This window comes from Periplaneta americana, chromosome 3 (genome assembly GCF_040183065.1).
Source record: "Periplaneta americana isolate PAMFEO1 chromosome 3, P.americana_PAMFEO1_priV1, whole genome shotgun sequence".
Taxonomy (NCBI): Eukaryota; Metazoa; Arthropoda; class Insecta; order Blattodea; family Blattidae; genus Periplaneta; species Periplaneta americana.
The window spans coordinates 75,971,550-75,989,090 of record NC_091119.1 but is presented as its reverse complement, the minus strand read 5'-3'; the positions used below and the strand labels follow the sequence as shown (position 1 = coordinate 75,989,090).

General features: G+C 35.1%; 1 protein-coding gene across 9 annotated transcripts in view; it reads left to right on the top strand.

Moving 5' to 3' along the window:
• fs(1)h (female sterile (1) homeotic) overlaps window positions 1–17,541 on the top strand; it is a 638,308-nt gene that overhangs the window by 587,788 nt on the left and 32,979 nt on the right. For 8 of the 9 annotated variants that reach the window (XM_069820799.1, XM_069820803.1, XM_069820802.1 and 5 more), the window contains one exon: window positions 2,989–3,156. In XM_069820799.1, coding sequence (XP_069676900.1) covers window positions 2,989–3,156 — 168 coding nt within the window. The remainder of the gene's footprint in view (window positions 1–2,988; window positions 3,157–17,541) is intronic. The other variant, XM_069820800.1, reaches the window with a different exon arrangement.

The following is a 17,541-nucleotide window of genomic DNA, read 5'->3' as shown; positions in this document are numbered from 1 at the left end:
AGCTTTGTATTGTACGCACTTCTAAAAATATCTGGTTATTAATTTTATATTAGAATGACATATAATAGGCTACATGTCAAGCAGTGTATTCTACGGAACGGTCCGGCCAAGCTACAAACACACTGTATATGGGTCTGTCCAGTGTTAGTATCCGGACATTTCTCAGATGTTTCAATTACAAAACTTGATATCACATACAGTATATAAATTAAACAACAATGTTTCTGGTATGAATCTGTTAACTATGTATCCATCTTGTATTTTTAGTTCTTTCATTAACATTTTCCCACTTGTATATTGAATAAAACACACATGTATCTTCCGTTAGTATCTGGAAAAGGAACTTGGTAAGATAAAGTGGTACATAAATTACGGTGAAATCTCTCCTCATTGTAATGATTTATTAATGTTTTCGTTATCAGGGAATACTTATACAACATCTGTTTTATAATTAAGCATAGTTATTTTATTTTCCAATAATTGCATTATTGTGAAATATGAATAGCTACAAAGTTTCGCTTGTTAGTATCTGGACGTTAGTATCAGGACAAATATTAATACCCGAAAACAAATGCAGTAAATAATGTTCGTGTTGACACTAAACTTTAGTAAATCTTTAAATCAGCCTTTGGAATTACAGAAAATTTATTATGTGCAAGAAAGACAATAATTAACCAAAATAATTATAAACAATTTTGAATTTAAATCAATGTGACCAAATTTGAAATGATACATTCTGTTCTTCCCTTATTCCTTTCAATATTTTAAGATTCTCGTATTTACAACCTTCAGATTAGTTTCTGAGTCCACTGAATGATATTTAAAGCCAATAACATAAGGGGAAAGAGCAGTCACCTGGTGAATTTTTTTTGTGTACCTTTAATTGTAATTATGGTTTCCTACTTTTGATAAAAAAAAATGTTATATTTTATTTAACGATGCTCGCAACTGCAGAGATTATATCAGCGTCGCCGGATGTGCCGGAATTTTGTCCCGCAGGTGTTCTTTTACATGCCAGTAAATCTACTGACATGAGCCTGTCGCATTTAAGCACACTTAAATGCCATCGATCTGGCCCGGGATCGAACCCGCAACCTTGGGCATAGAAGGCCAGCGCTATACGAACTTGCCAACCAGATCGACACTTTTGATCAAAGTTCGTCTTACAAGATTCAATTTTAGTTAGTGGCACAGAAATAGTAGAAATAGTGAGATTTTTGCAGAATTCATGGAAGTAGCATTACGAACCAATGTTTTCTGCGAGTGTACATTATTCCAAACATGGAGCTTTGCCACTGCTCCAATACCATCTACAGCACCCTTCCCGTGAGATGATGCAAAAAAAAGTCCATTTGAGACTTTTCAGATTGAAATCATCTTTCAAAGGAATATTATTGGCAAAATTGTATTTATGTTTGAACTGCGCTGCAGCTCCATCTGATAATACACGCAGATATTTGAACAGAGGATTCTTTTCGCCATGGTTGCACAATATAGCTCGCAGAAACATGTCAACACAATATCTATCATGTGATATGTTGTCAGAAACTACTACATAACTGTTCCATGTATCTTTTCCATACCATACCATAGCAGTAAACAGCGCTATTTGGGGATTCGACCAATGTGCAGATTGTATTCTCGTCTTGATAGTTGCAAGAATAGTTCTCTGCGAAATCCACTTGCATCGCAACATTTTCACTTAAGACATATTCCTGATAGTCTTAAAGCATCTTTGTGATTGCTCTTGATTAAAATGTGAGTCATGAAGAACGGTAACTGCTCTTTCAATTCATCAGTGGCATCATGTAATCCTTCCGCCAATGAAATGTCTTCATACTGCTTGTCAACCATTCTCCACTGGCGATACTGCACTTGAAGGCTACATTTTTCGTCATTTAGGAAATCTTCAGAGTGATAAACTTTGATTTACACACAGCACAATTGTAATTCATACAGTTCTTATCACTTGGAACACAAACAATGGAGTGGACAAACTAGAAATAAATGATTTCGAGGGAAAAATTGTTCCGGGGCCGGGTATCGAACCCGAGACCTTTGGTTAAACGTACCAACGCTCTCCCAACTGAGCTACCCGGGAACTCTACCAGACACCGATCCATTTTTTCCCTCTATATCCACAGATCTCAAAGTGGGCTGACAACCATCAAGCAACCAACATTGAGTGCACACTAACTCTGTTTGACTTAAATTGTGGTTTCCTGTTAACGAACAGTGACGTGTATTATGCAAACCAAGCTTTCAGGTATAACTCCCTGTAAAGTTGATTTGAATAATTTTGAGGGAAAAATTGTTCCGGGGCCGGGTATCGAACCCGGGACCTTTGGTGTTTAGAATTCTTAACCAAAACATGTATAATTAAAATTAATTACATTTTGTGTGAATTCATGTATTATTATTATTATTATTATTATTATTATTATTATTATTATTATTATTATTATTATTATTATTAAGAAAATTCAAAATATTGATTTCGATTTATATTAGAAATATAGAATATCTGCAGTTTTCTTTTTGTAGACTTCAAGATTTAACAGTTAGTAATCGTAGCCAATCGGTGATGTTTGCAATGGAGGGGGAAAGGAACTGGCCACCCTACCCCATTATCTTTTGGCCTAGTTCCCTCATGAGTGATTCCTTATTGGTTTCACTTATGAGGTTCAGACCTGTCTTCGGACAGTTGACTAAACAACAATCATAGTTAAGTAGAGGACTTCTGTGGAAAGGGAAGTCTTTTGCTCCATTATTAACGTAGCATTTAATGAACTTGGAATGAGAAATACCATAATTTCCTAGACAAAATTATTCTGTACATTTGTAGGAGTAAACATGTGAGAGGGCTTGAAGAGTGATTGGCAGTAGTGCATGTGCTTGCATGTTAGAATAAATTAGACTTAGTGCTTGGTTGTGTGGGATCTGTAGTATTGACATATCTGTGGGGGTGTTGTGCACTGTACTTTATAGCTGTCGTCACCTGTTCTGGAACAGAACGTGAAGAACGCCAGCTCCTGGTCATCTCTAGCCCAAGCTTCATCTCCACAAAACACATCTGGGCCTACAACGTCCTCGCTTAAATCCACTAAGGACAGCTTTCAGGCCTTCAAGAAGCAGGCAAAGGAAAAAATGGATCGGGTATGTTTAGTTGAATTTTGAAAAAAGGAGTAATGGAAAAATATTTAAATTCTAATAAATCTAAAGTCCAGGAAGTAGTTTAGATTCATATTTGAAGGGCTTCAGGTGTCCCTGAAAAACATGTTTCTGAGATATTTAGTATTTCGTTAGATTTCTTGTATCTTAGCATAGAGAATGTTAAACATTACATAATAAGTGTGTTATATGGTTAGATATTGAAGTAATTTCCTGTAAATATAGGTTTTTATTATTAGAAAGTTTCACTTAACTTATGACATACAACAAAAGATGGATAGTAACTTTTAAACACATGATTGAATAGATGGCTGCAATATGGACAAAAGTTTAAATTGTAACAAGAGGTGGGAGCCAGCTCATAACAGATACTAGAGACATCTTGTTATTGGCTTTGCAGCTGGATACATGTATTAAAAAATAAGTAAGTAAACATATAAATCTGAACAGTATTTATGTTTACCAATGTATTCTGCTTTACACCTACTGTTGTCTTCTTCTACAATCAGGGATGAGGCTGAAGCCTGTTTTCTTTTCACATCTGTCCATCTGTCCATTGGTAGCTTTTCTTTACCCTGCTGCAAGCTGACAGTCTTAAGGGTTTATATCACTGTATAGCATGGACCATAAGTTACTCCATTCATAAGAATTGCATGGATATTATCATTAATATAACATAAATATTTGGAATACTATCTGCTAACATTTCTCGTGTTATACCAATAATAAGAACAAAACAAAGAAGCATTAATTAGCAGTGAATGGTGAGATAAACATCACGCCAATATAACAAACAGTTTTTAGTTGTGCGGAATCTTGGACTTGTGACAATAAAATGAGAGAAACGAGTATTGGTTCTCCTTCTTATTTGGGCATACAACTCTTATAGTTTAGCTAAAGCCTCGTTTAAAACAATAGCCCAATCACTTCTGTCAATGAGTGTTGGATTCTCTCAGTGTCAAAGACAGCCCTTGAAGTGGTTGACTAGTCAAGAAATTCAGTTCATATGTTGGAGTTGCCAAATTCATCGAACAGCCACTTCACGAATTGACATGGAAGTTAGTATGAGGCTGGAGTACCACATTCAACAGAAGGATTTATTGGTGAATTCATTTTGATCTGTTTTCGTCAATAAACTTAGTGATGCTGATATGTACAGCTGTCAAAAAAAAAAGTGGCCGCACTCGTGAACAGCGAATATTTTCAAAGTCCACTTCGGGTCGCGGCGATGTTACACGATGCATGTGCTTGTACAAGCAGTTCCGGAACTATGAAAGTGTTCCATATCTGCTCCTCGCAGACCAGCGGTAGAGTGCTTGTTTAATGATTCAAAGGTTCTGGGTTCGCGCCTTCTTCAAGTTTTCATTTTATTTTTTAATCGTTCTTTAGCGATGTAAATGATATTCAAATTATCATTTATATCCAGTTATCGTTCTTGATGGATATCACGTTATTTATATTTTGTTATCGTTCTTTAGAGATATGAATAAAATTCAAGTCATCATTTGTATTCTGTTATCGTTTTATAACGATATGAATAATAATTATTACTATTGTAGCTACAGTATCTACAATGGGGGTTAGCCCTATTTTACATATGTATGTTAGGGCTATAGTTTTATACACAAAAAAAGATAAGCATAAAGAGAAATGGAAAAGAAAATTAAATTAGCTTACGCAATGTAAACAAAACATAAACAATCTGTAAATTAGGCATTGCGATTCCAAAACAAATATCAATTATCAATTTGAAACATACAAAAACATTAACAACACACATACGTAACACTTCTATAACACAAATATGCAGCTTCCCGTACCATACATCATAAATTAACACACAATAGTCACACAAACACAATCAAACTATAATTACGACATTGCGACGACGTCAAGCATCCCATAACTGACTCACATACATAACAAATCAAGCATCCGTTGCAACACATACACTTCAACATAGTAACCACACTTTTAAAAGTTACAAATTTGGCTCCAAGAAGAATAAATAGGACACTGTTACTAATTACTATTCTTCTACAATTTCTTAAATACATCTGTAATAAATCTGTGAAATTCCGATATGAATAATATTCACGTTTTTTATATTGTTATCGTTCTTTAGCGATATAAATAATATTCAAGTTATCATTTATATTCTGTTTTCCTTCATTAGCATTATAAAATAATATTCAAGTTATTTATATTGTTATTGTTCTTTCGCAATATAAATAATCTGTATTTTATGTAAGTAATTATTATAACACAAATAACCATCTTTCTTTGTAAAATAGGTTATTTTATTTAGATAATTAAATACGTATTATATAATATCTTATATTAATTAAACAAACCGATATTTATCATTTATATTGTGTTATCGTTCTTTAGTGATACTGTGTAAATAATATTCAAATTATTTATATTGTAATCGTTCTTTAGCGATATAAATAACATAAATTTAATATTAGGTTTGGAAAAATCCAGTTGCATAATACTGCTATTAATTTTTCTTTTTGTATTATTACATTATACTATCTTGAACCACAATAAAATGAAAAGGAGTAACGAGGAATTGAACCTGAGACGTTGACATCTAAATTCCGACGTTCGTCCGCTGAGCTACGAGGGCAAAAGTGTGGAAACATTTTCGGAAAAATTGGCCCAATCACACTCTAAGATTTTCTGATGATTCGTAGAAGCTAGTCCAGGATGCGGGGGGGCAAAGGCTAATTGAGATTTCCCGATCTCTGATCGGGTCAAACATCCTGATAGAATTAATATTTAACCCTTGCCGTGACTTTCGGTGAAGTCCGGAGGGCCCAATTAGTCAAATCCACTCTCCTCATCTCCACGCTTGGGCCCCCTGGAATGTAATAAGGTGCGAAAGAGATAGTGGTGTGCGGAAAGCAACGGGATGTTACCGCATTTAGGCCTATCCTTCCCAAGAAAAACTGCAAACATGAACAAAGGAAGCTTTTAATAGACCTCTGCGGACCTCTGGAAAAAGAACTAAGGAAGAGACTAGTGAAGTGCTTTGTGTGGAGTGCGGCATTGTATGGGGAAGGAACATGGACATTACGACGAAATGAAGAGAAACGAATTGAAGCATTGGAAATGTGGATGTGGAGAAGAACGGTGCGTGTGAAGTGGACAGATAGAATAAGAAATAAAATTGTGTTTGAAAAAGTGAGTGAAGAAAGACTGATGCTGAAACTGATTAGAAAGATAAAAAGTAACTGGTTGGGTCTCTGGTTGAAAAGAATAATAGACGACATTAGGATATGTGGATCATATGCGGAGAGTAAGAGGAAGGCAGAAAATAGGAAAGATTGGAGATTGCTGGGTTTGCAATGAAAGACCTGCCCATGGACAGAACACTTATGTATGTATGTTCAGAATGCCTGGAATATCGTGTCTAAAAACAGTCGCTATTTGCAAAGACTAGTCAATTCCATGCCCACTCGACTGCAAGATGATCGAGATAAGAGGAAGATAGACTAAATATTGAATTGTGGCTTTTTGTTTTGTTTTTTGAACGCTTAATTGTTTGAATGTTTTAAGGCCGACGCCAGTAAATTTGTTTTGTTTATGCCACGAAAAATATTTTATTGAGAATAAAATCTTTTTTCTTTCCATTTGCAGCCACAGTATCATAAAGATAAAGTCATGGCATAATATATTAATGAACCTGATGTTAATTACTAAAATAATCGTAAAAGAGAAAGGAGCCATTATGTATAGTTTGTCTCTCTCAAAAACAGAACAAAAAAGAACATAAAAAGCACGTGGTTGTAGTCGAACGCAGGACCTCATGAATAAGAGGCCTGAACGCTACCATTATGCTATCGATAACACACAGAATACTTCAATTATAACTGTAGATATCAGGCAACGTGGCCCAACAACATGTAACATCGCCTGTCTCCGAATTGTAGCGAAGATACCCGAAGGCAACTTTGTTCCAGGAGAGCGGCCACTTTTTCTTTTGACAGCTGTACAGACATAGCAAAGGATATGCTTTATCTCGAGAAAATGCCATCTTTAGAGATGAGTGTGTCATTTACTACAGTATGTGCAAATGCAGTGTCATTTTGTGGGCAAAGGAAAATCCGCACTTGACATTGGAGTGGGAATGCAATCCCCACAAGTTATATTGTGGGATGTTAACAGATTAACCCACCTACAAATGCAGCAGACTTTGTTGATACCTCAAGTGTCTGAAAATTGAGTTACGGATCAAATATGGTTCCAGCATAATGGTGTGCCAGCCCATTTCGCACTAACTGTTCGTGACTTCCTTGTTATGGAATGGAATTTACGGAAAGGGGACACTATGGCCCAGCACTGCGACCTGTTACAATCTATTGTGCTAGTCCTCAAGCTAGGCGCATTCCCAAACTCACACCAACTGACTACACTAAGGTTCACTGTACAGTATATCCGGGTTTCGAGCAGGCAACCCCCCTTGTTCCTATTCCAGCGCCTCTATGCATTGCCAGCTGGCAATCGGGGAATGCTATTAAATGATGACAAAATGGAGAAATAGTGATGGATTGATGTAAATGCCTAATAGGGGGAAAAATGGGAAAACCCTGAGAAAAATCCCAACTGCTGCCTTGTCCGCCACAAGTGTCACTATGGAATCCCAGATCTGACTGAGACTCGAACCTGACAGGCTGGAGATCTGACCACTCAGCCACTGCAGAAGTGACTTCCTTGATAACTTCTCAGGAAGATGAATTGGCTCTGGATCTCCAACATCACTAACTATTATCATGGCTTCCATGAAGTCTTGATTTAACCAGACCAGACAACAGGCTGTGGAAATACATCAGAGAGATAGTAGCTGCAAATCGCTATGAAACTACTGTCTGATCAAGTGGTTATGTCGCATCTCGATTTCCCCCACCCATTTCTGCTGGCTTCTCTGTAAAGTCTAGTGGCTGGGGTGTTAGGCTCTTTCCTGAAAATGTTTGCATTCTGAATAGAAAGTCTACGTAATATCATACAACTATTTAATATAATTAAACTGTCATGTGATTCTCCTGTTTCGCCAACCCTGCGACATAACTGCTCAGTCGGACAGTAATGATGAATTATGATCTGCTGTGAGAGCTACCTAGCAACCATAACACCAGTAAAGTTCTTGGATGACGCCGACAAATTAATAAAAAGTGCACTGAAAGAGGTACTGAATCTGCCTACAGACATTCCTGATGCAATGATTTATAGTCCCAGGAAGTACAAAGGACTAGGAATTTTTCGAACAAAATGGGAAGCACTACTACAACAAATTAATGCCCTTCGATGTTTACACAAATCTCAAAACCCATACATCATACAAACACGTCAGGTTCATGAGGAGAGCATTAGATGTGCCCAATATCTGAACATTGTTCCAGAAGATGCCTTATTTCATAAGAATGAACATTTATTAAATGTTACAAAGATTCGTAACCTTCTGAGGAACAGAGAATTTGATATTTGGTGTCGTCATCCACAGAAAGGGAAAGGCATAGTTTTATTTAAACAATATCTTGGTGCCAACAAATGGATTTGTAAACACGAAGGACTCTCCAACAGCGAATGGCGCGATGGCATTAAAATGGTTGGAAATGTTGTTGCAGTACGTGCTGTGCTGGGAAGATCTCACGACAACCGTTGTAGGCATTGCCACTATGAGGTTGAAACTCTTGCACACGTCCTGGGATCCTGTCCGCACGGCAAAGCTCTGCAAAATGCTAGACACCACCAAGTACGATCAATTATAGCCACTGCCCTTAAACATGCCGATTACAACACCTTTGAAGAAGTACATGGTCTCTCCGTCACTGGCAGTACACGGCGTATAGATATAATAGCTTTCAAGGAATCTACAAGAACTGGATACATAATTGATCCCACTGTGCGTTTCGAAACGGATGAGGAACAGCCAGCAGAAGTGGATAATGAAAAAAAGAATATCTACAATCCTACCATTCCCTATTACCTCAAAAAATACCAGCTAAAAGAGCTTGAAGTAATCGGAATTCTGGTTGGAGCAAGAGGTACAGCTACTCTCTTCATGAAAGATGTGTTTAAGAGGTTTGGAATACCTACATCTATTATTCTGATTGTAACCTTAGCTGCATTGAAAGGATCAATTTTTGTCCTGAAGAATCACCTATATTCGAAATCAAACTAAGTGCAGTAGCATTCTTTACTTTTTTGTAACACTTACCTTTCTAAAAATAGGTATATTTCCACTAATCTCAAAAAAAAATTATTTGCAGCTATATACTTGTAAGAATTTCATTGTTAAAACAAAATTAATGGTTTTTCATGAACTTGTAAAAATTTCTATGGTTAAGTACTCTTTGTCCCTTGTGGCAGCTCACGAATGGTGAGAAGATATATATATATATATATATATATATATATATATATATATAAATTTAGTAAAATTTAGTATGCACAATGTCACAAAGGCCTTGGAGACGTATCCAACTCTTCAGTGGTAATGCTGGAGCTCACACAAATCCACATAGTGACTGCGGCCCAATCTGTATGTTTACCATACATCTACTTTAAGCCCACAAAAGGAATCTCAAAATGGATGCTTTTTTAAAATCCACTTTTATACTAGAACAGGTTTTATTTCTGTTTGTTAATTTACTTGTTAAAGGAATTAACTTACAAAATCTCCTCTTTGCATTGGATTCTATTTTCTTGGATTTCTGATTAGATGTGTCCATTTCTGAGAACTATGCACTAGAGCCCTGCATTTCCTAATTTCGCTCGAGCAAGAGAAAGTGACTATGTAGTTGGCTATTAAACTGCTAGCTGCTGTAAATGTACAAAACTTTATCGCTTACTAAACTTTGAGCGAGTGACGCTCAAGACAAACAAAACACACTTGACTGTTGCCCCAGTAAACATGAATGGGGAAACTATATAGGTTGTGAAAGCTAACCTTTTAAGTCACGAATACAAATTGAGCAAGCCATTAGACCTTAAAAGTGATGTATGGGAAAAATTTGTTACAGAACGAACATAAATGTTTCTTTAATTTTCTTGCTCTTTATTGTTATTTTTATTTTCCAACCAAAAACGCAATTTAATATGGTATTCTTGTGTTATTTCTATTTTTGATCTAAAGACATAATTTAATGTAGAAATTATTTAAGTTTCTTGTAATTTACAAGATGCAAAACATACAATTAATTATCACTGATACAGCATTTAAAATACAAGAAAAAAGTAAAATTGAGCACAAAATATAGTTAATAGAATGACAAATTCTAACAAACATAAATAGTATTTCATTATCCCATAGAACATATTGTCGTCGTAAAGTCAAAACCTCGTACCTCTCTCTCTCTCTCTCTCTTTTTTTTTTTTTTTTTTTTTTTTTTTTTTGTTGAGAATAATAAGGTTTAGCATCTGATTCCGTTTCAAATTCTAAACTTCGTATTACACTGGAAGAAAATGTGCACGCACAATGATAGCATATCTGAAAGTGCTTGTGAACAAAATGTTAAAACCTCATAAAACATTGTCGCTTGTGTAAAAGGCTTAACATGGAAGAAACTTGTGATTGTTTCTGCGTACATTGTTGTAAAAATAGAAGTGTTATATAAAAGTCGTAAATAATGGTATGTATTATATTCTATTTTACAATTAGTGCTCATCATGAATAATTTCTTAGAATGTTTATATAAATTGCGTAATTGTGCATGGAAATTATGTGGTTATTGTGTTTTAAAAAGTTACAGTGTTGGTAGAAATTTATTTTCTGAGCAAATTATTGTTTTATTCCAATTTAAATTGCAGAAAAGACAAGAGGATATTTAACATTTCATAAAATATTTTGATATATAAGATCTTGAAATTTAAACTTTGTCACATAATTTTGATTAAAGGAATGTGTTACGAGGTTTTCACATTATTTATTATTGAATTATATTATTTTTCTATTCCTTTCAGGCATCCCGAGTTACAAAATTTGAAAATGACACTGAAATAAAATGCAGATGATATGCCAATGATGTGTAACTCAATTGATTTAAATTTAAAAAAAATCATTCTATCTATCTATCTATCTATCTATCTATCTATCTATCTATCTATCTATCTATCTATCTATCTATCTATCTATCTATCTATCTATCTATCTATCTATCTATCTATCTATCTATCTATCTATCTATCTATCTATCTATCTATCTATCTATCTATCTATCTATCTACCTACCTACCTACCTACCTACCTATCTGTCTGTCTGTCTATCTGTCTAAATACCAGCCAGAAAGTAGCTCAAAGTATAGAAATGGGAACCGCTTTAAGAAAGAAATGCTTTACAGGAAGCCACGAATATTCCATCAACTAGTTGGAAGAAAAAAATGCGTCATACATATCAGTAGCAGCCAGTTTACCCACTGACCAATGAAGATAACCACTACTCTTTATCAGATTAAAGGATTTAAGATTTTGGATAAGATTGTTTCCCAACAAATGATTCAGAAGACTTTTGCAAGCATTTCAAAATAGAGGAAAAACGCAAAAATTGTTCGAAGAAAATTACGGAAAATTCCAGTGAAAACTAGTAAATGATTTAAAACTGTTATTGGAAAATACTTCGAAAAATGATGATGAGGTAAGAAGAAAAAAAAAAGGCCAAAAGGAACAGGGTGACCAAAGTAATAATACAGTAGTATAGAAGGAATAAGTCAAAAACACTGAGGATGAAGGGCATAGTGTACAAAGCACAAAATAGAGGAAAATGGCTCAAAATACAAGAAAACAACAAAAGCTGTAGAAAAAAGGGGAAAGGTGTAATTGAAAAAAATATATATAAAAATTCTAAAGATAAATGACAGTGCAATGAAATAACTGGTGATCAAAAGGAATTGTTCAATATATTTTGGTCTGAAATGAATTGGAAACAACGGAGAATTTTTGTTGTTGTTTTGTTAATAAAGCTCCAACTGTTCAAACAAGAACCAAAAGGAAGTCTCTTCGAGAGTTTTCTTTATTTTACCACCTAAAGTTAATGATGTCTTCATTTCCAAATAGGAAAAAGCCATCAAAAAAAAAAAAAAAAATCTGCAATCAGATGAGTAATCTTAAGGGACAAAAAAAATATAATCCGTTGTAATCAGTGAAACTAGATATGAGTTTTATGACTCTTTAAGAAGATTCTAATTTGCTTCTTTTTTTGTATTTTGAAAGATAAAGCTTTTGGTGTTATAATAAAAATATTACATAGTAATTAATGCAACAGCGGTCTTAAGTTATTGTCTGCTTTGTATTGTTAAAGATAAATGTTCTTGTCAATAAAAACATTACAAACTAATTAATACGGAGAGTTGTTTCCGATCTCTGGTAACGAATTTAAATGAATGTACATCAGGAATCACACTGACAGCTGAATTGCGGCGAGAGGTGACAGACAGTAGTGAGTCATTTCATAATCAGAGTGTATGGTGTATCACAGTAGCAATGCCCAAGAAAATCGAGCCTTTTTGGGAGGGGTACATAACAACTCTTTCCGATGTGAAGTACAGTTACGTGAAAATCATAGGAGCCTGCAAAAAACGTGGTTTCGTTATTTCCAAGAAAGGCATCTTGTGTATACCTAATAAGACTGGCAAAGCTCGGATGGGAGTAATTCCAGAGTGGAAAAAGCAAGCAAATCCACCCCTCGTCACAAGGCAGCACACCCCACGTGATGATACAAATTAATTCCAGTCAAGCTTTACCAATCTTATTAACCCTTAGAAGCCAGAAGACTTATGCCACTATTGCACGCAAATGCCTGACTCTTAATCATGGGTTCGTATACCTGAATAACCTTAATGTTATATAAAATTAAAGAATATCAACGTATTTTATATATAACATACAATTTATAACATATTATATCACGTCATGACCATAATACTAGCTGACCACTATAATGGACACACGGCTCCTAAAGGTTAAGTACACAGAATATGCCCTTCTTGGAAATAACGAAACCTCGTTTATTGCAGGCTTCTTTTATTTTCACTTAACTGTACTTGGCATTGGAAAGGGTGGTAATGTACCCCTCTCAAAAAGGCTCAATTTTCTAGGGAACTTCTGCTGTAAGTAGCCGTGCACTCTATGAGATCACTCACTACTGGTCTGTCACCTCGCATCACAGTTCAGCTGTCGTGTGACTCCTGACATACATGTCATTCAAATTCGTTACCAGAGATACGAAACAACCCTGTAAAACAGGATTTTAATCATTCTTAATCCTTGTATCTGAAAAACATGTTCATAGTCTAGAAGTGACACCTGGTAACTTTTTCTCATTTTTTCTCTCCTTTGAATTTAGTAAATTATTATTTACATCACTAATCAATTCTATTGCCATTCCTTCAAGCATTCCTGAAAAAGATCAAATAAATATTATAAGCAAATATTAATTATTTTGAGAAGTTTTTTGTGTTTCCTGAAAACCTATGATATATTAGATATGAGGTTTTGACTTTATGACAAAGATGTATAACTCATTAGGCCACTGTAAAGAATACTGTAGAATATGTGAGCTTCCAAGCAAAAATTTTAATGATTCTCGATAGCTTCCTGCAATCTTTCACATGACCATAGTTCGCTCATCAACACAGTTTAGAGCACTCTTCATTCCAAGGAAATGCCCTTGATTGTGGAACCTTCAAACGAATTCAGTCAAGCAAAAAATTTGTATTGCAGTGCACTACTATGCACGTCTGAGTACTTAAGTTTAGCCTCCCCATAATGTCACGCAAGGAAAGTATATGTCTTGAAACCTATTTCAATCATATGATATATATTTTATGTCAACATTTACGTCCATGTAATGTGGACCTCACAATTTGTATCCGGTCCCACAATTACATTCATTACAGTTATACCTTTTGTAGACACTCTTATAATTTAACTTTCGACCCCATTTAGATCATTCAAAATTGACACTTTTACGACTCTGTTCTTGATTTCCAGTACACTTATATCGAACACACACTGTTTCTAATAATACTTGTTACTAAAACATACTACATCATTGTCCAATATGTTCGTTACTATGTCTGTTTCTTGTGTACATTTCATTTTAAAATCTCACTAATTTTCTACATATTGTACTTCACTATGCTAGCTAGCCTCCCCCACCATACTCCTCACCTATTTTCATTATCTCTATCGTTTTACTTAACTTCCTATTACACTCCTCTAATTCATTCAACATTGACACTTTTATGACTCCGTTCTAGATTTTCAGTTCACTTAGACTATATCGAACACACACTGTTTCTACTAATACTTGTTACTAAAACATATTACACCATTGTCCAATATGTTCGTTATTATGTCTGTTTCTTGCGTACATTTCATTTTCAGATCTCACTAATTTTCTACATATTATACTTCGCTATCCTTGCTAGCCTCCTCCACCATACTCCTTACCTATTTTCATTACCTCTATCATCTTATCTAACTTCCTATTATACTCCTCTAATTCATATTTTAGTTTATTTACTAAGTTCTTAGTTGTCTCTTCCTTAGCTGTCTCTGTACCAGAAACATTCACTTCACCATTTTCTGTTATAAACTCGTCATTCTTTTTCTTCACTTCATTTCTCACCATTTCAGCTCTTGCACTCACAGAAACAATTTCAATTCTCCTCTCGGCACTGACCTTCCTTCCCACTAATCTGGTTAAATCACTTCCCAAAACACTTGAATTTTTACTTGTGTCACTAAACTTCATTGCATTTGTGGTACTTAAGCTGCTCTTATCTGATTTCTTCACATATGTTTTCTTCTTCTGTATTCTTGATCTCAGCATTTCCTGGTTCTTTCTCGCTTCCTCCAGTGTGATCTGCAATTCAGCTAATTCTCTGTCGTCTACATGTCCCTGGTCAACGATCTTGTTATGATAGTTACTTTCCACCACAATTGCTGGTTGAGCAGACTGTCCATCACATGTCACGTATATTTTGTCCCAGTTCGAATTCCGATCTTTGCTTAACATCTGTTTAGTTGGGCTGGTCGGTATTAATCTATGTCAGTGATTTTCTTCAATTTCCCTACTTTCCAGTTCATGCAATAACTGCAGTTGCTTCATTTATTTCAATCATATACATTCAGACACAATAGTAAAGTTTTTATTTTGTCTCACACGAATCATTGTACAGAGTACTTTTATCATGTTTCCTTTTATTTTAAGGATAATTTTGAGTAAGCAGCTACATATTCCATATGCTCTTCGTCCTGCATTAGATTCCCAAACACGCATAAGAGCATCATTGATATTGCAAACATAGGTAACGAAGTCATATTGTTGAATGTTGTCTTAAATGAAATACAACTTTTGTCAGAAACTTGTGTAGATAATTCCTGTGCAAATTCTTCGCTATGGAAAGAGTTTTTATATGCCAGAACAGATTTTTTAAGATGCAATCTACGACTTAAAGATGTAACTTAAAGAGGAGCATTTTCTGCTTCATCACATACTTTGCAAGTGTCCTTCCGTGGTGGTGTAAAACCTAAAGTGAAGTTGTGATCGAAACAGTTCCAGCTTCATCGCAGCAGTCTACTTAGGTCTATAACCTGTACATTTCTACTGAGTTGACGTTGGAAATTACCGCTTATGTGGATTTTGTGAGAGAGAATAATACGACCTGATGTTTTTCAGCATTACATTATCCTCTTGTTTGCGTGTGTGACGTTTTCTGCTGTTATCTTTTCATTTCTTGGAATTTCTGTTATTATTTTGCCTCATCTCGCCAAAAAAAAAAAAGTATATAACCCTTGACTTGTTCCACATCTGACAGCTTGGTGTAAGATCTATCGGATACAATAAATGAATTGAATCATTTGTCTGAATTTCTTCATTTTCACCTGTTATAGGCACTATCTTGCCTTCAACGTAGCTCGTAGCAATTGTCGTCTTGGATTTGGTCCATCTAGCGTTAACTTCATTAAATTGAGGCTATCAAATGCAAAACTCGCCTTATCCATGTAAAGTGATTTGTCAGAAAACAGAAAAAACCATTATGGATATGGACAGTTTTGCATTTGATAGTAGTTTTCTGAGTCCTATGGAAGAGGAATTAGACAAGATTTGCACAAACCGACTATATCAGTAGATAGAGAGCTGCAAGAAGTACAACATCCCACATGTAACTTTTTTTTTTAATTTTGGATAAGGCGAGTTTTGCACTTGATAGCCTCAATTATTCTTTTTACGATGTTGAGGTGTCGTCCCAATGACCAATTCTGACCAGAATTTGTCTGAGGTTGTTTCTTCTAGAAGGGTTGCTTTCACCACAACTTTGGAGTCCCTTCTAACCCTCCCACAACCCTGCGACCAGGTACTACCTCCCTGGTCAGGAGAATCTGGAGCTTGCAAAGGCAGGATCACTACTCCCTGTAGTAGGATTATCTCCGAGGAGAGTTTCCATCTGTTACCTATTCTGTTAATTCAAATTGTAATTATTCTTTCATCCATTCATAGTTTTCTGCCCAAGAACAGATCTTTCACTGCAAACCCAACGTTCTCCAGCCTTTCCTATTTTCTGCCTTCCTTTTAGTTTTTGCAAATGATCTATATATCTTAATGTCGTCTATCATCTGATATCTTCTTCTTCCCCGAACTATTTTCCCATTCACCATTCCTTCCAGTGCATCCTTCAGTAGGCAGTTTTTTCTCAACCATTGACGCATCCAATTCCTTTTTCTCTTCCTGATCAGTTTCAGCATCATTCTTGTAATTATGATCTAACTTTTAATTATAATTATTAATAAAATTAATTATATGGCTTAAATATTGTATTTACATTATGTGTCATATTGTATTATGTTAATCATAGAACTTTATACAGTATATGAACTTTAATTATATAACATTTCCCTTCAGATTGATGCTAATCACCAAACACATTATACAAGCATTATAATAAAAATGTAATAGAGGGAAGCCCATATATATGAACAGATTTCTTCTTATGCTAGTAAAATTGACGAGTCCTTCACACTAATTCTGCTGCCTAACTATTTCATGCTATGTCTTTACACAAAGGATCCTCACCACTCAAGTTACCATTCTCTGAACCTTATTGTTTATAGCTTTATAACACTAACACACAAATTACGACGTGGTAGTAACATAATACAGCATATAGCAAACGTAAAAACACAGCAGTGTCCCACATAACACCAGCAGCTGATAGAACATGCTACATTCTGATTGGTTTAGAATGCTACTACACAGCATTCTTCAAATTTTTCATAGGAAGGGTTTCCAATATAAATAACAATGTCAAGTGCAAGGTTACAGTGGCTGGGTATAGCTAGTTTTGCTCTCTGTTTAGATATCT